The sequence below is a fragment of the Odontesthes bonariensis genome, chromosome 21 (genome assembly GCF_027942865.1).
Source record: "Odontesthes bonariensis isolate fOdoBon6 chromosome 21, fOdoBon6.hap1, whole genome shotgun sequence".
NCBI classification, from domain to species: Eukaryota; Metazoa; Chordata; class Actinopteri; order Atheriniformes; family Atherinopsidae; genus Odontesthes; species Odontesthes bonariensis.
The window spans coordinates 16834603-16848759 of record NC_134526.1 but is presented as its reverse complement, the minus strand read 5'-3'; the positions used below and the strand labels follow the sequence as shown (position 1 = coordinate 16848759).

General features: G+C 41.7%; 2 protein-coding genes across 2 annotated transcripts; one reads left to right on the top strand and one right to left on the bottom strand.

Annotated features, from left to right (window-relative positions):
* Positions 1–1015: 1015 nt before the first annotated feature.
* narfl (nuclear prelamin A recognition factor-like) lies at positions 1016–6875 on the bottom strand. Its single transcript, XM_075454002.1, has 11 exons — positions 6790–6875; positions 5105–5200; positions 4869–5012; positions 4604–4733; positions 4366–4500; positions 3818–3936; positions 3586–3715; positions 3429–3501; positions 3193–3330; positions 2728–2885; positions 1016–2437 (listed from the first exon to the last, which is right to left on the bottom strand). The coding sequence occupies exons 1-11, from the start codon at positions 6853–6855 to the stop codon at positions 2196–2198; spliced, it is 1431 nt and encodes a 476-aa protein (XP_075310117.1). The 5' UTR covers positions 6856–6875; the 3' UTR covers positions 1016–2195.
* Positions 6876–7735: 860 nt separating this feature from the next.
* Positions 7736–14157, top strand: e4f1 (E4F transcription factor 1). Its single transcript, XM_075454494.1, has 14 exons — positions 7736–7878; positions 8151–8278; positions 8372–8450; positions 8622–8803; positions 8919–9039; positions 9142–9294; positions 9455–9660; positions 9752–9985; positions 10093–10198; positions 10308–10525; positions 10624–10822; positions 10910–11073; positions 12873–12932; positions 13106–14157. The coding sequence occupies exons 1-14, from the start codon at positions 7782–7784 to the stop codon at positions 13469–13471; spliced, it is 2313 nt and encodes a 770-aa protein (XP_075310609.1). The 5' UTR covers positions 7736–7781; the 3' UTR covers positions 13472–14157.

The window sequence follows — 14157 nt, the reverse complement described above, 5'->3', positions numbered from 1 at the left end:
GCCAAGTTAGTGAACTCCTAACTACAGTAGCATTAATTGCATATATCATAGGTGAGTTAAAAGTGCTGCAGAAAATTGAAATTTACAAGGTTCAAAACAAGTATACCTTCATAAATGTACATTAACTCAACCAGAACCATCTGAACCAAACACTAATCTTCATACTTGTGACTTCAGAATAAAACATGATACATTTTTCTCTTAATAATGACGACGGTGGATGATTTAAAATGACTGTGCTGTTACTTGCATTTGCCACTTCTCCATGATGTCGCGATGACTTCCCGGTCTCAAAGCAGAAATGTGGAATAATAATTTTGAAATCAGTCGGGCAGAAATACACGGAGCGCAGCTAAAGTGAGGTGCATTTACTTTTTTTTTTAGAAATCGATCATTTTAGATTAAATCTTTAATTTCAAAGCAGCAGAAAGCGTTCAGGTCCACACTGTGGAGGTTTGCGGGTTGAAATAAACAAAACGTGCTTTTCAAAGCTAACCGTCAATGTTCTACGTACTAACGAAAATTTGTTACCATACAAGTGGCTAATTTGTCAATACCGTTGAACAATTAAAAGGTCTTCCTGAAACGTCGCGCGCTGTGGTGCGCATGCGTGTATGGGTGCCATGAAGGTAAAGGTGATCTCCATCCTGGAAGACAACTACAGTACATGTACCTGGTGATAGAGGAGCAGAGCAAACAGGCCATAGCTGTCGACCCTGCGGTACCGCACCGGGTGAGAGGCAGATATTAGTCTTTCATTCACATTTGAAGTCGTTTGACTGAAACCTTTTACCCCTTTTTTTGTTTTGACATCTTATTTTTTGCAAATGTTATAAATCATAATGAAGAGATAGTTCACCTCTTTTGACATGAAGCTGTATGACATAATGAAGTGTGAAAAAAAAAATTGTATTCCTGAGATTTAAAAAAATTCAATTGATATTTATCAGAACAGTTTATAAATTAAGAAACAAGTAACAGAAATAAATCACATTCTGAAAGCATAAGACTGATTATGTTTTATATGTAATGAGAATAAAGACAACAAAGCAAGGCTGCTCAATTTCTCCATTGATAAAATAAATTCACAACTCTACAACATAAAAAATCATGTAGAATATAGCATATACTTTGTTGTCTACAGTAGTAGATCAACCCTCATCTTACATTGAAGCTCCCAGATCAAGGAAGTGACGTCGACGCAGCTTTAGCAGCAGAGAAGCTATTAGGCTTGTGTTGATAATAATAAACTCCTGGACTATGTATAAACTTCAAAATTCATCGTTTCGTGAGTACAGACCATATTTGTACTACTGTAGAAGTTTGGTGTCATGGCATGTGATTTTAGTGTGGTAATTTTGGAGATACTGCCAGGATCCATTAACCCTTGTAGGCTACTAAGCTATTCGGAATAACTCTGTAACTCGGCTGATGTTCAGCCAATATCGGAAAGACTTGGCAGGATGTCACGGTTCAAATGACCCTAGGGTGAATCTACTCCGAACCATCACTTTAAGTAGCGTAGAGCGCAAGTTTACTTTTATTTTACTTTTTTTTCTTCTTCTTCCTTGTCGAATTTCTGTCGTCTTAGTGGCCGTTATCCCATAATACTTAATAACTTTATAATCTGGTGTATTATAAACTGTTACATGCAGTGTACATTACAATCATTGTAAATCACTGCTTTTCAACTATACTCTCGCACTGTACAAGAGCCTATAACTGCACATGAAAGTGATACAATAAACATATCAGTCTGAATCGATGGTCTGGATATACTATTTATGTTAAAATAAAAAAAAATGACGCAAATTAAGTTTTTATTTTTTCAAAATGTATATATACATATATCTAATCCTTAAATAAACAAGGAATGATCCCATTTTGGCATATATTGTTCTAGCTAACATTTTTATGTGCCACACACTTATTTACCATTTACAAAGACAATCTACAGTAAAAGGGCAAACCATCTGCTCAGGTTTCACATAATTTGATCACGCCTGCTCACTCACCTCACCAGGCACACAGTGGAAAAGTGCTTTAAAGTTACGATGGCATATGTCGGACTTTGGCCACATAACCCTCGTCTCTTTAAAGACAAATAGTCACAGTTAAGTTGGACGGCTGGGTCTGTTGAAAAAAAAAAAGTGTTCAAAAACCTGCGAACACGTCGCCGTAGCTGAGCAACAGGATCACCACTTCATCGTGAGCCCGTTGCCCATCTTCTCCACGGCGTGGTACTGTGTGTGCAGCAGCTCTTTGGCCCTTTCCTCCCCCACGCTGTGCAGCCAGGACCGGTATAACTCGGCCACTCCAGCATCATCTTCGGGCAGCAGGGGGCGCTCTGCCTTGTAGAGCTGCTCAACTTTCTGGAGAAACTCCTTCTGGTTCTGACCGGTCCCGGGCTTCACCTGCCCGCCGCCATTCAGGCAGCCTGAGAGTTAACAAGTGGGACATGTTATTCACTTTGACCTACTTGCTCAAATGATGCAAACCGAGAAGTGTGTAAGTGACTATTGTGTGAGCCCTGCAGGTGTGTTTTTTTCAGCCCAACACTTGAAAAAATGGACTGAATTAGCCTAATTTTTCAGAACATTTTCCGGACAACACAGACACTTAACTCCTACATTTTGTCGTCTCATATTGGCCTTAGAACAGAAGCCCGCCATTTGTGACAGGTTCTGACAGGGTTGCCACTTCGTGAGGAAGCATTTGTCACTTTACCTGATGGACAGGCCATAACTTCCACAAAGTGGTAAGGCGACTTTCCCCTCTTGAGTTTCTGCACAAGGTTCTGAATGTTGCGGAAACCGTAGGTTGAGGCAAAGCACAGCAGGACTTCACCATCTCTCTCCAGTCTCACCTCCTGGAAGTCTTTATTCCTGAGCCGTCGGGTAGGAGAACACAGTCAGCAGATGTGGCACACGTTTTCACTAATGTTTTAATAAAAGTTTCTCCCTGCAGATGCAAAGCCTCTGAAGCAGCCCCCACTATGCAGATTAGATCATGTGGCATTACAATTTCATTGTGTTTTTGAGAAGAGGCTAATACTGAAAGGTTAAACTGCTTTGAATGTACTTCATCAGCACATGACCTTTCACTCATAATGAATTCAAGCTTGAGAGGTCTGCGAAGTATAATGACCCTTTAACACGCGCTGTCACAGGACACTCATAGAGGCATGCTCACCTGAGTGTTTTGTAGGTGAGCTCCTTCACCTCCTCTCCAAAGAGCTGCTTGGCAGCATAAGTAAAGACATGATGGAGGTAACCACCTGACCCACTGCCAGCATGGCTCAGGAACTGATCCCCACACACACTGCTGAACCTGGGTAAAAAAAAAAAAAAAAAGACACATACTGTTGAGGATTTTTTAAGTGAAGTTGGCTGACAAAAAAAAAAAAGCTCAAATTGCTCAGAACTTACATTGTATCCAGGGCTACGGGATCAACATCATTAAGAGAAACATTTTCCTCCTCCAGCATTTTCTGAACCTCTCCTGTAGTAGACAAGAAAATGCGTAAGAATGAAAACGCTGGACATCCACACGCACAAGAAGAATTTCCAAGTGTAGCTAATGTACCAGAGGTGATGACACAATCCACTTCTCGGGTCTCAGCTTTGTTTAAGAAGAAATCTGAGCGAGAGGCCTCAAGTTTCTTATCAAAGCAGGGCATCACTGCCACGTGGTAGATCTGCTGTGGACTCAACCCCTGACAACACACACAACACACAGCTCAGACTCTCTTTGTGAATAACTATTCATCCACTGACATTTGTAGTAGTCAACCTTCCAAGACAACCTTGAAGCATACCTGTTTTTCTGCAAAATAGCCTTTAACTAGAGAACCCATCACCTGCTGTGGAGAGCGGGTGGTACTGATATATGGAAGAATATACTCCCCATGTGTCTTCTCTGCATAGCAGATCCAACCTGCAAACCACACAGAGGTAATCATCCTAAAATGATCTTTGAACAGACACTGAAACGCTTACATGGTCGACCCTCAGTATAAAGAAGGTCCCTCCTTCGGCTGAACTGCAAATCACGTTTATAACACTTTATTCTGTTCATCCTGGATTGAATTTAACAGAGTAATTTCACTTCCACAGCTTAAGAAAAATAATGAATTAATGAACCAAGCAGTTGATTAAACGAATGCTTCTTTAAGCAGCTTTTTTCTACATTTTGTAAAGGAGGAATCATGTTGGTTTATTAAATCATGGACTGCCGACAGGATATTAGAGAAGAGAAATGAGGCTGAAAAATAAAGCTTCCTGGCACAGTTAGCACACTGACACATTTAGCATTTTACTTTGTGTTCATGAGCGTTTTTTTCCCTTTATATTTTTTGTGAGATACCTGGACAGGCAGATGTTAGCATGGGCAGGGCCTTGCTGTCCTGCTCCCTCCTCTGGAAGCGCTCAACAAACTCTCTCTGACTCTCCAGCAGACTGAAGCTCCGACTAAAGCTGGTGTCAAACACATGATGGACCCCTGCATAAAACAGCAATAATGGTGAGAGGTTCGCATGTGTCCGCCTCCAACAACCCATATTTTTGTTATGCGAATCAAAAAACAGAAAGAAAAAGGCTCATACCCAGGCGTTTAAAGAAAGAAGAGAGTCTGCTGCCCGTCTCACTACTACTGAGGTCATAGCGTGCTGCGAGGGAGGCTCTGGACTGAGGTGACACCGACACAACCACGGTCTTCTGCTCTGCCTCATTGGTCTGTGCAGGAAGTCCACATGATGTCAAAGGTGAATGCGCAGAAGCACTCAAAATCAACACTCTCGCAATACAGAAGCTGGAAAAACCAAACTGCAACAAGATACACCACACAGAAGTCCTGAGAGATCTTTACACCTTGTTGTTCCGCAGCACTTTTAAAAGCTCCTCGTGACTCTGCTGCGTGATGAGGACGCTCTCAGCTGAGGTGATGCAGCCACTGCAGGCCAAACAGTCATTCAGTGAGATCTTTGCTCTCTCCAGCTTCTGCTTCCCACCATCCTTCAAACACAAGGTGGATCGACTCTTTAGTGGTGCAATACCCTTTTTTGAATAAGTCACACACAGATTAAGGATAAAGCCTCGATACCCACCAGGTTGACTTGAACGTAACTGCCATCATCTTCTATCTGTATTCTGGCCACCGATTTCCCTTGTTTCTTCTCTACTTTGACTGGTTTGACACATTCCTTAAGAACAGACACAAAACACGTCAAACAAGCAAAAATACAATTTTTTTTTAATCACAGCTTTCTTTATAAACCACGTAAACAGTAACATCCAAATGAAAACGAGTAAAGGTAAGAGAATAAGAAAGTAAAGAAATGAGACACATATCAACAAGGGTCAGAAGTATTTCCCCAAACCCCTTTTCATTTCAAGTGTATAATTCGGAATATATTCAGAAATAAATACAAATTAATAAATACTGATAGGGCAGAATAATACTTAATCAAATGATCTGCAATAACAGAACAAAGGGAAAAAACTAAATTTGCACAATAGTGAAACAATGCTAAAAGAACCCCGGACAAATTGGCACTCCTTTCTAATACTTGGCTCCAGAGTCTTTGGCAACATTAACCTCTAAAAGTTTTGTACCAATCTGCCATTCTTGCATTGTCGTATTTCTAAGATCTTCCAACTTTTCACAAGTTCTTTTTCGATGGAAGATTTCAGCTCCTTTCAAAGGTTTTCAATGGCCAAGGCCAAGACTCAGTGGTGGCCAATTAAAAAAAACAAACAAAAAAAACATTTGCCTTAATCGTGCTTTTGTTCCATTACTGTGTGCTTTGGGTTGTTGTCCTAATATAAGGCTAAAGACTTTCATACCAAACTCAATTTTCTGAAATGTGGTAAGACCTTTCACTCTAAAACACCTGATGTTCTTCATATTTCAAATGTACCTTCACTGCCTCCAGTATCAGAAGCTGTGAAGCAGGCCGAAAGCACAATAGATTGTCCACCATGTTTGACTGTGGGATGGTTTATTTCCTTATAGGTTCAATGTGTCCTCCAGCAATAAACTCTAACCTTAGAAATTCATTCCAGAAAGATTGTAGCTTATCTATAAAAGATCTGTAAAGTCCCGGTTGTACGTAGCATTTCTTGTGTGCTTTTTTCATCTCTTGTCTTCAATATTAGCAAACAATCAGACGGTTTTTAAAACACTAAGACCATCATTTATTGAATAATTCATATCCCTTGAACAATAAAAGTGTTATGTTAAAAAAACGGTATTGCTAACAGATGTATTCAACGAATATTCAACGCATTTCTTTTTCATTTGATCAACTTTGGACACTTAACACCAATCTGTACTTTTATCTAATTGGCTCATGTCCTTATGCCTCTGAAATTCATGATTATGTAGTTGTATTCACGGCAGTAACACTGCCAACAACCGAAATGTAAATACTTAGGCTATGTCATCGGGATTACATCATCGCCATCGTTAGCCAGAAGCTAGCCGTGGCACGCGTCGAATAGTTGTAAAGTAATATTCCACGCCCTGTGATCGGTTAACAGCTAAACTAACAAATGAACATCGCTTTGTAGGGAATTTTTCGTTCAAAAACACTAAATGTTACTGTTGTTTGTGGGTTGTTACACAGCAGGACTACTAGGAACCGCTAAGTATGCTAAAAGTATGCTAGCTACTGCACGACCTTTTCCACTGTTAACTGCTGTTATGTGACAATAAAATCGTTAGTATCTGCCGTGACCTTCGGGAATTAATAGAATATAATGTTATGTCATAGTAGTTTTAGAAACCGACCTGAGAGGGGGTGATAAAATCGTCCAGATCCGTCAGTTGTAGGACACCGCTGAAGTGAGAAGCCATTTTTACTGCCGTAAAGTCAATGTTTACTCTTGTGTCGTGAATAGTTTGCCTCACATGCGCGAACCTAACATATGTTCAAATGTTGACACGAGACCCCCAAAATTCAACCAAAACTAAAGTACTGGAAGCGGATAGACCCCTTGGAAATAAGACGTAAGACTATATCACAAAAATAGAAAATAGAAAACCATATTCTCATTTCTTTGGGAGGGAGGCAACAGATGGGAGCATGAACAAATGGCGGGTTCATTCGATGCGCGAATTAATATAGACATCACAGCAGTAGATGTTACAACAGACACGTTTCAGTCACTGAAATTATACTTTTATGCTTGTGACACTGTGAGGAAGAACAGACAGCTGAATTCCAAAACCAGGTTTTCTCATATTACCCAGAGAAAGGGAGAGTGACTTAGATCTGTGACCTCTGATGTTGATCAGAATATACAAAAGGCATGACTTGGGTGGGTAAAAGATGTGTGAACCTGTTCTCCACAGGTGACTACTTTCAGAGGCCACGATCATGTAAATCCAGATATGCTTGAATAAATTTAGTGAAATAGTTGCTATTATTTTTCATTCTGAATCAGTGTCCGGTCTTGAATATGGTGGGTCTAACTTCATATAGACTACTTTATAAACCATCAACGTTGTGCAGATACGAAAGCAAAAGAGTCGTCTTTGTATGATCACAGTTGATTTAGTTAATTGAAAGAAAGAAAATCAGACATTAACTATACCGAGCCGAATGCCATGGTAGCGTTATTTATGATCAAAATTTAATCAACATATCTTGTTTCCAACTCCTTGCCAATGACAGAATAACGTGCACGCGCCCTTTTGTTGTTATGACTACGGGGTCGTAAATCCGCCATGTTTTCCCTACCCGATGCAGCGTTGCGACAGAGACGGAGAAGTCAAACGACATGAATGTAGAAAATAATCATACGGCAGAAACAGAGAAGGAGCAAACGAAGAACGGCAACGAGACCATCACCATTCAAACCACTCTGGGAGATGACGGTTAGTCCCCCCACCGGCTAAAACAAGTCTGAAATGTTTATCGCTTATTGTGTTTGGGCCTGGCTAACTTCCTCCATCGTGAAATGTTGCTAGCGGCTAACTGACATTAGCAACATCAGCTTGTTTGGTGTTTTGCAGCAGCAGCTCCCAAGTTGGACGCATGGGCAGTTTGCGGTATTTTGGAAAGTTTATAGCAAACCGGTGGCAGTTAGCAACACGGGAAAATAAGTGAAGTTAGCTCGTGCTGATACGTGTTGTGTTGGTCCTTTTAGATGACGTGCACAAGTGTGGACGCTGTCAGTCGGAGTTCTCAACGCTTGAAGCTTTCATCCAGCACAAGCTGCACCAAAGTTGCAAGCGCGTGGAAGCACGGGAGGCTGGTCAGGATGCCACTCATGAGGTACGTGCTAGGCTTTTGTGGGTTTACATTAAGGAGCCACTCCAAACAGATGGTTGCTATAAGTATATATATATTTATATCTTCATTTCCCAGGTTACTGTGGCCAACTCTTCCTCAGAGGTGAAATCAACTGAGGATGCATCATTGAATAAACTTGTGAAGAACACCGATGGTGAGTCAATAGCTTTAATGTGCCAGTTGTGTTTTTTTTCTTTTCTTATTTTCTTAATCCATAAAATTTCGGAAAACCTTGAAAAACATAAACTCAACCTTCCGTCTGGTGACATAGTTGCTTTAACACTTCATATTGCACAAATAATTATTTGGCCTGTTTTTCACGTAGATGAAAGCAGTGGTCTGATGGGTCGAGGTCGCAGGAAGAAAATGGCCTCTGTTAAAGTCACTGATCAATCTGATGGAGCTGAAGGTTTCGTATCGGACGACACCGACAGTGACAAGCTGACGTACAAAGTCACCCAAGAGGGCCGTTATATTTGTCACCTTTGTGAAAAGACGTTTAAAACTGTGAGTCATACGTTTGATTTGTGTGCGTGTGGTAATTTAGAAAATGGCGCTTGTTTGTAATTGTTTGTCTCTAATCCTGCCCATCCGACGGATATATTTCTATTTCTTTCCACAGACGAACATCTTGAGAACTCACATGAAAACTCACAGTGACCAGAAGAACTTCTCATGTGAGCTATGTGGGACGTCGTTCCGCACCAAAGGCTCCCTGATACGGCACAACCGTCGTCACACTGGTATTGAGAATAAACTGAAGTCGCACAGCGCTGTTCTATTTATCGGTCTGTTTTCTCAGAAAATAAACCTAATTGTAAGACTTTTTTCGTTTCCTCTTGCAGACGAGCGGCCGTATCGATGTACCCTGTGTGGCCAGTCCTTCAGAGAGTCGGGGGCTCTCACCAGACACCTTAAAGCACTGACTCCCTGCACAGAAAAGATCCGTTTTGTCCAGTACAAGGAAATCCTTGTCAGCAAGGATGGAATACAAAAAGGTCAGTTGAGTAGTAATTATTATATATTGTTATAATATAATTTGTTTTACATTTACTAATCAAGCATGAAATGAATGTACCAAAACCTCTTTGTGGTGTTAAAGCTAGATTTAAAAGTCTAAAATAAGATTAAATCTGTGTTTCCGTGCCAATTATTTAGGGGTTGACTCTGAACAAGGTTCAGTGGTGGCCCAACAAGAGGTGGTTGTCTTGGAGCAGCAGCCGGAGGAACAGGAGATGGAGGAGGCTCAGGATATGGAGGAGGCTCAGACTGCTGTCGTTAGTGTGGTAGAGGCTAGTTCCCAGGAGGTCCTCAGCCAGGTCCACTTCACAATGGAGGTGGACAGAACAACCGAGGAGCAACAGGTGAGGGCGCACATTTCAGGGTCCTGTACAATTTTGTCTGTCATTCCAGCCCGTAGTTCTCGTGTTGAACTGTCACTCTTGCCCTGACCAGGTGGTGGTCGAACAATCGCAGGCAGAAGCTCTGGCCGCTGCCGCAGCAGCAGGCGACAATCTCATCTGCCAGGCCATCATCAACTCTGGCATTGCTCTGGGGACGGAGGAAACGGTGGTCGAGGAAGTCTCGCAGACAACCGAAGAGATGGATAAAGTGGTTTCTGAACGTCCTGATGCTGATCAGAGTGTCATTGAGATCCAAGTGAAAGAAGAGTTTGTAGAGATGGAGGAGGTGAGAGGGAAAAGTGTTGGGAGTCGACTGGCATGTGCATTCTTTAACCAATGAGGGGTGATTAGATAATATTCTTCTTTTTTTTTTTTTTTTTTTTTCCCCCAAAGGAAATAGGTGATGATCGAATATCCACAAAACTGTACACTTGTCCACATTGTAACCGATCATTCAAGGGCTTGAATTATTTCCGTTTTCATGTCAAAGGTCATTTAGGTAAGCCATCACTTTGCCTCACATTAAAGAGTGTGTGTGTGGTCAACATGAAGACTTCAGGCCAGATAAACATTTCATATTCTCTGTCTCTCTGTTCCTCTTTGCACAGGTTACAAACCCTTTAAGTGCACATTGTGTCACAAAGAGTTTCTTACTGGTTACCTGCTGAAGAAACACATGGAAGTCCATGTCAGTGAGAGGAGATATAAGTGTGGTGAGTGTGGGAAGCTGTATAAAACCATTGGACATGTACGTGAACACATGAGGGCCCACTCAGATGAGAGACCGTACCACTGTAATAGATGCAACAAAGGATACAAGACCAAGGTGAGATGACCAGTGTTATTTCAAGATTTTGGTCTTTTTGTGGCATTGATTTTACATGAAGATGTTAAAGCGTTTCTTCTGCCATCTCTTTTGCTCAGAATGCCTTACAAGTGCACCAGCGGACTCATGGGGATGAGAAACCCTACGTGTGCGAGTTCTGCTTTAGAGGCTTCAGAGAGAAAGGCTCTCTGGTACGACACATCCGTCATCACACTGGGGAGAAGCCTTTCAAGTGCCCGCGGTGTGGCCGGGGCTTCGCTGAACATGGGACTCTCAATCGGCACATGCGTGCTAAAGGTCGGGGTAATGGAGAGAACTCAAATCTAAAGCAGCAAAAATGTGACGCAGACATACGGGCAGACAAATAACACGTTTTTCCACCAGGGGGCTGCCAGAAGGATGAATCCGACGAGCAACAAGGTGTTGTAACAGAGGAGCAGGCCTCTGTGGACAGCCTCGCCACAGCGGCCATCATCTCAGAGGATCCTCATGCGGTCTTGGTTGAGTTCTCCTCAGTGGTGGCAGACACTCAGGAGTATATTATCAAGGTGGGAGCAACATGGAGAGCAGGGTTAAGAGAAGACGTGAGCTTGTTAAAGCTTTTGGGTAGGGAGAGTGTTGCTGAAATGCTGCTGCTCTAACCTGTTGGAATATAATGTTGCCAAATCTTTAGCCCTGATGTCGTTTTAAAGCAGTACGACAGTCTTTAGTACTTTTAAATCCTTGGCTATTGGAAGTAAAGTAATTAGTAGATGCTCTCATGAGGCTGAGGAGTAATTTTTAACCATAAAAACTGCATTGTTTTTTTTTTTTTTTAAATGCACTCCAGAATGAGTATTAAAAAGAAAAAAAACAAACAAAAAAAACAATTCTGCTCTTTTTGTATCCACATGTATGAGACTAACAGAGGTTGTGGACGTATCGGGCTACTTCATGCATGCCCACTGTTGCTGTGTGTGACGAGCACGCTCTGGAAACCATAACAACAATGATGCCTGTGTGCTGGGCTTTCATTGTCTTGTGTGTAACTTTACATTGAACAACAATTGCGTTTGATTGTCCGACCACACAAACGAAACGCATTTGTCTTTCAGTGCAGCCATTGCATGAATCTGCTCACTGTGTATGTTCGGGATGTTGTTTTCTTTTATTTTGATGCGTTGTTCATGCAGACGTTATCGCCACCTGCTGGCCGGGGTTGATTATTTCTGCAGTAGGATCGTCGAGGTGTTGATGTACACGGTCTGAGTTCTAAGTTGAGCCTAATTTCTGTTTATGATCTCTTGTGATCGCCTCTTTTGGCTGTCTTATAGATGATGTGCGACGTTTATTGGTGCACAGCAGGTTAAGTCAGGTTTTTGAGGAAAAAAAACTCATCTCATCCCATCAAATTATATTGCGATGTGGTCCCTGTGTTTCTCTCTGGTTTTGTTTCTCCCCTCATAGCCCTTGATTTAAGTTATTTTTGGTCGTGTGCTTCGCATGTGTCATACACTACAGCAATCGCTACCCAGATAGTAGTGTGCCGTCAAACAATTGACCTTTCTTTTTTTTCTTTCTTTTTTTTTGCTGACAGTTGTGTATCTTTCACTATTTTCTTTACATAAATGCATTGCATAGTGTACAAAGCCGAGTGGTGAAGCTTACGTTAACGTTCTAACCATATTTTCAAATAAAGTTTTCCAACCAGCATCAATCTGTCCTAAACTAACAACGGACAGATGTTGAATCCAAATATCTGATGTTCAGGACAAAATAACAGATTATTTACAAGCTACTCGGTTTTCATCCATACACACCAACTAAATTAACTAAATGTAAAAAAATGAGGGGCACACATGGGGAAGTTTTTGATTTTCATCGCCTTTTTTAATTCTTAACTCAGTTGGGTACATTCGGCTTTAATTCTTATTTTATAAAATTTTTGTGTTTTTGTACCGCACAAAAGCTATGTTTGTTAAAGCTCTAAGCTGTTCCCAACAACTGAGCACTGGCTACTGCGAGAGGAATTTATGCAGTTATTTGACAACGAATCGACAGTTGCCGAATCATGATACCCTCTAAACACACGATGTTGAAAATGGTAAAACTGGTAAATGTTACACGATGAATCTAAGGCTTCAAACTTCAAACGTAAAACTGAAGTGGCCGGTCCCGTTTCCAGTTATCAAAAACTGGTAATTAGCCCTGAAAAACCCGATCGGAGCACCTTTTAGTCTTTTATAGCTTCTTTAAATCCTGATACTGTTCAGAGTATTTAATGTAAGAGTCTTGTTTCTTCCTGAGGGTTTTGCATGAAAATTACATCCAAGTTATTCAATTGCTCTGCTTCTCTCTTATCTTTTAGACTCAAACTGAGGGGGAAATGCAGGAAGAAGTTACCCTCATTCAGGACAGCCAAAATGAGGTCAGTATGCACACAGACTGAGCACATAGGAGAAAATATGTACAAATTACAGCAGCTACAGAATGACAACAATATATAAAATGCAGGTTGATGAACATAACTTAATACGAACGTAAATTCATTATGTTTAACAAGTCCACCCTGAATTCTTCTATAAAACTTCTCCCTCGCAGATGGAAAACCAGATTGTGAAAGTCGTTCAGCGGATTGTCAGCCAGTCACACGGCACGGGCAGCCACCAGATTATTGTACAGAATGTGGCGGTGAACGAGGAAGGCGCGTCCATCTCTGACTGTGGCGACACCATCACCATCGCTACACCCGAGAGCCTGACGGAGCAGGTTGCTATGACGCTGGCCTCCGCCATCAGTGACGGCACGCTCCTGGCCACGGCAGGTACCATGGAGGCAGCGGAGGGAACAGTTACCATGGTTACCACAGAGGAAGCAGCGGAGGAGGGAATACAGATGGTGCAGCAGCAAGAGGAGTATGTCATCACCTCCCCAGAGGAGGTGGAGATTCAGACTGTTATTGTATGATCAAACAGTTTGCTCACCATGAACTGTAGTGGCCGTGGCTTCAGCTGTAACTGTGTAGTGAGTTACTGTAGTTTCTATGAGCTTCACGTGCACATCAACTAACTGCAAAACTAAGGCCAAAGTGTTGATAAGGTTTATGGTTACAGAAATGGAATAATGAGGATTAGCTCCATCGTTTATTTGCCAAAATTAATCTGCGTTCAGTGTGGAAGCCAATATATGAACCCCGTTTACACGTGCTGCTCAAAATGATTGCTAGATTCACTTTGTAAGATTAGGTTTCATTTAAACATTTGGCCGGAACAGTAGCAGATTTAATTTTAAGGTACAAGCTCTGCCTGTTTTTACCTTGATCTGTCGTAGCCTGATCTTTTGTTTTCTGCAGACAAAAGACGAGGAACTCTGAGTTTTACAACGCGGCATGGCATAATTCAATTGCATTGTCCCCTTTAGGTCCGTGACGTCTGGCTGAGCTGCAGTCACGTTTTTAAACTTTTTATCCGTGGTGCGATGCCCATTACAGGCAGACATGTTCCCCTGCCTGTGCAAGCCATTCATGATGTAATGTTGCAGTTCTGAGCTGTGTGGTCATAGTGCATCCTTCAGCATGATGAAAATACCAGAGAGATGGGGAAATGTGCACCCCAAACACTTTGCATCAAATAAATGCTATTTTCTTACATATG